General features: G+C 56.2%; 1 protein-coding gene across 1 annotated transcript in view; it reads left to right on the top strand.

Moving 5' to 3' along the window:
* The window catches only part of LOC113204406 (beta-alanine transporter-like), a 42,621-nt gene that overhangs the window by 8,734 nt on the left and 31,650 nt on the right, over nucleotides 1-2,237 (top strand). Inside the window, exon 3 of the mRNA XM_052263963.1 lies at nucleotides 126-423. Coding sequence (XP_052119923.1) covers nucleotides 126-423 — 298 coding nt within the window. The remainder of the gene's footprint in view (nucleotides 1-125; nucleotides 424-2,237) is intronic.

Here is a 2,237-nt window from a genome sequence, read left to right as displayed (position 1 = left end):
ACACAAAAAAAGGCGCGGCGCTCCCGACGACAAAAGACGACGAGCAGGACCGTTTTGTTCCGACGCGGACCAGCCTCCGATTGTGTGACACTGACTGTGTGCCCCCCCGCTCTGCCTCTCTGCAGCATCCCGGCCCAGGACCAGGGCGGCGGCTTCTCGCAGTGCCGCATGTACCGCCGCAACTACACCCGGGTGGCGGCCGCCGTGGAGCAGGCGCTGGGCCAGGCCGCCGACGTGCTCGCCCTGGAGGCGGCCCTGGCCGCCCTGGTGCCCGCCGCCGCGACCTGGAGGGACCTCGTCGTCGACGACGCCAACCAGTCCGTCGTCATGGTGGAGCCGGCCGACGACGAGGGGGCGACGGTGCCGTGCGCGCACGGCTACGCCTTCGACTACTCACAGTACGCTACTACGGTCGTGACCGAGGTAAGGACTGCCCCCCCACCCTCTCTCTCTCTCTCAATATCTCTCTCTTTCTCTCTCGCTCTCACACGCGCTACGCCCCTAGCCCCCATGTCACTGAGAGTGGGTGTGGTGTGGTGAGAATTTGGATACCAATATTGACGATCAAAGGTAGTATTGACGATCAAAGATACTAAACTATATCGTAGTTCATTTCAGAAAATTGCAAACAAAAAGAAAGTAACTCAGACGATAATATTACGGAGACTGGAACGGAAAAACGTTTAATTAAAAGTTGTGCACCTGCATACGTACAAGTTTGCAGAAGATTGAAGAGAGAAAGATAGAGGCATAGGCTTTGTCGAGAGGGTAGGTAGAGAAATGGAGAGGAAAAGGGAGGACACCTGCTGCCACAGAATGGTGTCGCTCGCACTGCCAAGTACCAGGTGAATCTTTGAATGTGTAATCCAGTGTTACGGGATTGCATACTGGCTAGGGCTTTAGGGGCCATGGCGCCTTGCGTGGACGGCACTGTGAAAAATATCGTCGTAAACTTACATTTGTGAAAACTCGAATGTTAATTTAAGATGATTTAAGTTGTACATTTTTTACTCGCTGATGCATTTTTAAGTAGATAATTAAGTAGTGCACGTATTTGAACGATTACAAATTGTTATTTTGCGTCAAGGGAAATTTCCTTGTGAACTTTTACTACTTTTCTTCAAATTTTAGGAAAGTCCCGGCAAACCCCCAACACTGGAGCACGTTCAAACGGACACCCGGTAATTGTAAATTCGATTTAAATCGAATGTTGTAAACTTACGACTGCGCTCACAAAATTTCCCGTTACGGTTATTTTTCTCGGTGTATGCGCACCGCTTCACTGGTCAGAGGAATAGGGCAGAGCAGAGACGCCTCTTTCAGAACTCGGCCCCGATATACAATATTAGGTGCCTCACTTTCTTCCCCCTCATTGACTCCAGCGAGGGGCCGGCGCCCGGCGGCGCCCCACCACTCTCCGCGCTCGCACCTCCCCGCCGCCGCGCACAAGAAGAGGACAATGGTGGTTAGGAGGGGGGGGGTAGGGAGCGTCTTCAAGTTGTTGTGCGAGGGAAAGTTTGTCAACTATCGTGCGCTCATTGAGCGAGAGAGAGAGGGCGGGAGGGGAGATTCAGAAGGAGCGGGGGGAGAGGGAGGGTGAGAAAGAGAGAGTCTACCGCTGAGGTAGATGGAGACCAGAGCAAGACAAGATGAATGGGAGAAAGGGGGGGGGGAGAAAGCGGTGTGCATCCGGCCGGCCGCACTGCTCCACCGCCACCGACACAGCAGGGCCTCGCGGGCCTCGTCGCGTGGCACTATGTGTGAGTATGAGGATAAAAGCCACTGGCACTCGGGGGGTCGCCACGCCACGCCACGCAACGCCACGCTATGCCCTGCCTCGCCCGTCCCGCATCCCGCCACGCCACGTCCTTTTTGCGCAGCTTAGCCTCTAGCCTGCTATGAGGGGAAGGAAGGAATTTTTTCGGGGATGGAGAGAGACAGCGCCGAGGAGAGCGGCGCGTGGATCGCGAGATGAAGGGGTGGGAAGGGGGAGGGGTAGGGGATCCAGCAGGGCGTGAGAAACGGGAGCAAGTCGGATTCATATACGTTTGCGACGGGCGCGGGGCAGAGGAGAGAGGGGGTGGGGGGGCCAAACGCGGGCGCCTACGCTTCCAAACATTACATCCCCCCCCTGCCCCACCCCCATGTTCTCTCGACCGGTCTGGGGGACTGGAGGGGCGGGCATAACTGGCGTCCTGATGCGACATGCCAATAGCGCGACATGCACTGCTATTAGC

This window comes from Frankliniella occidentalis, unplaced genomic scaffold (genome assembly GCF_000697945.3).
Source record: "Frankliniella occidentalis isolate FOCC.00 unplaced genomic scaffold, Focc_3.1 Scaffold2, whole genome shotgun sequence".
NCBI lineage: Eukaryota > Metazoa > Arthropoda > Insecta > Thysanoptera > Thripidae > Frankliniella > Frankliniella occidentalis.
This window is presented reverse-complemented; position numbering and strand designations above follow the sequence as displayed.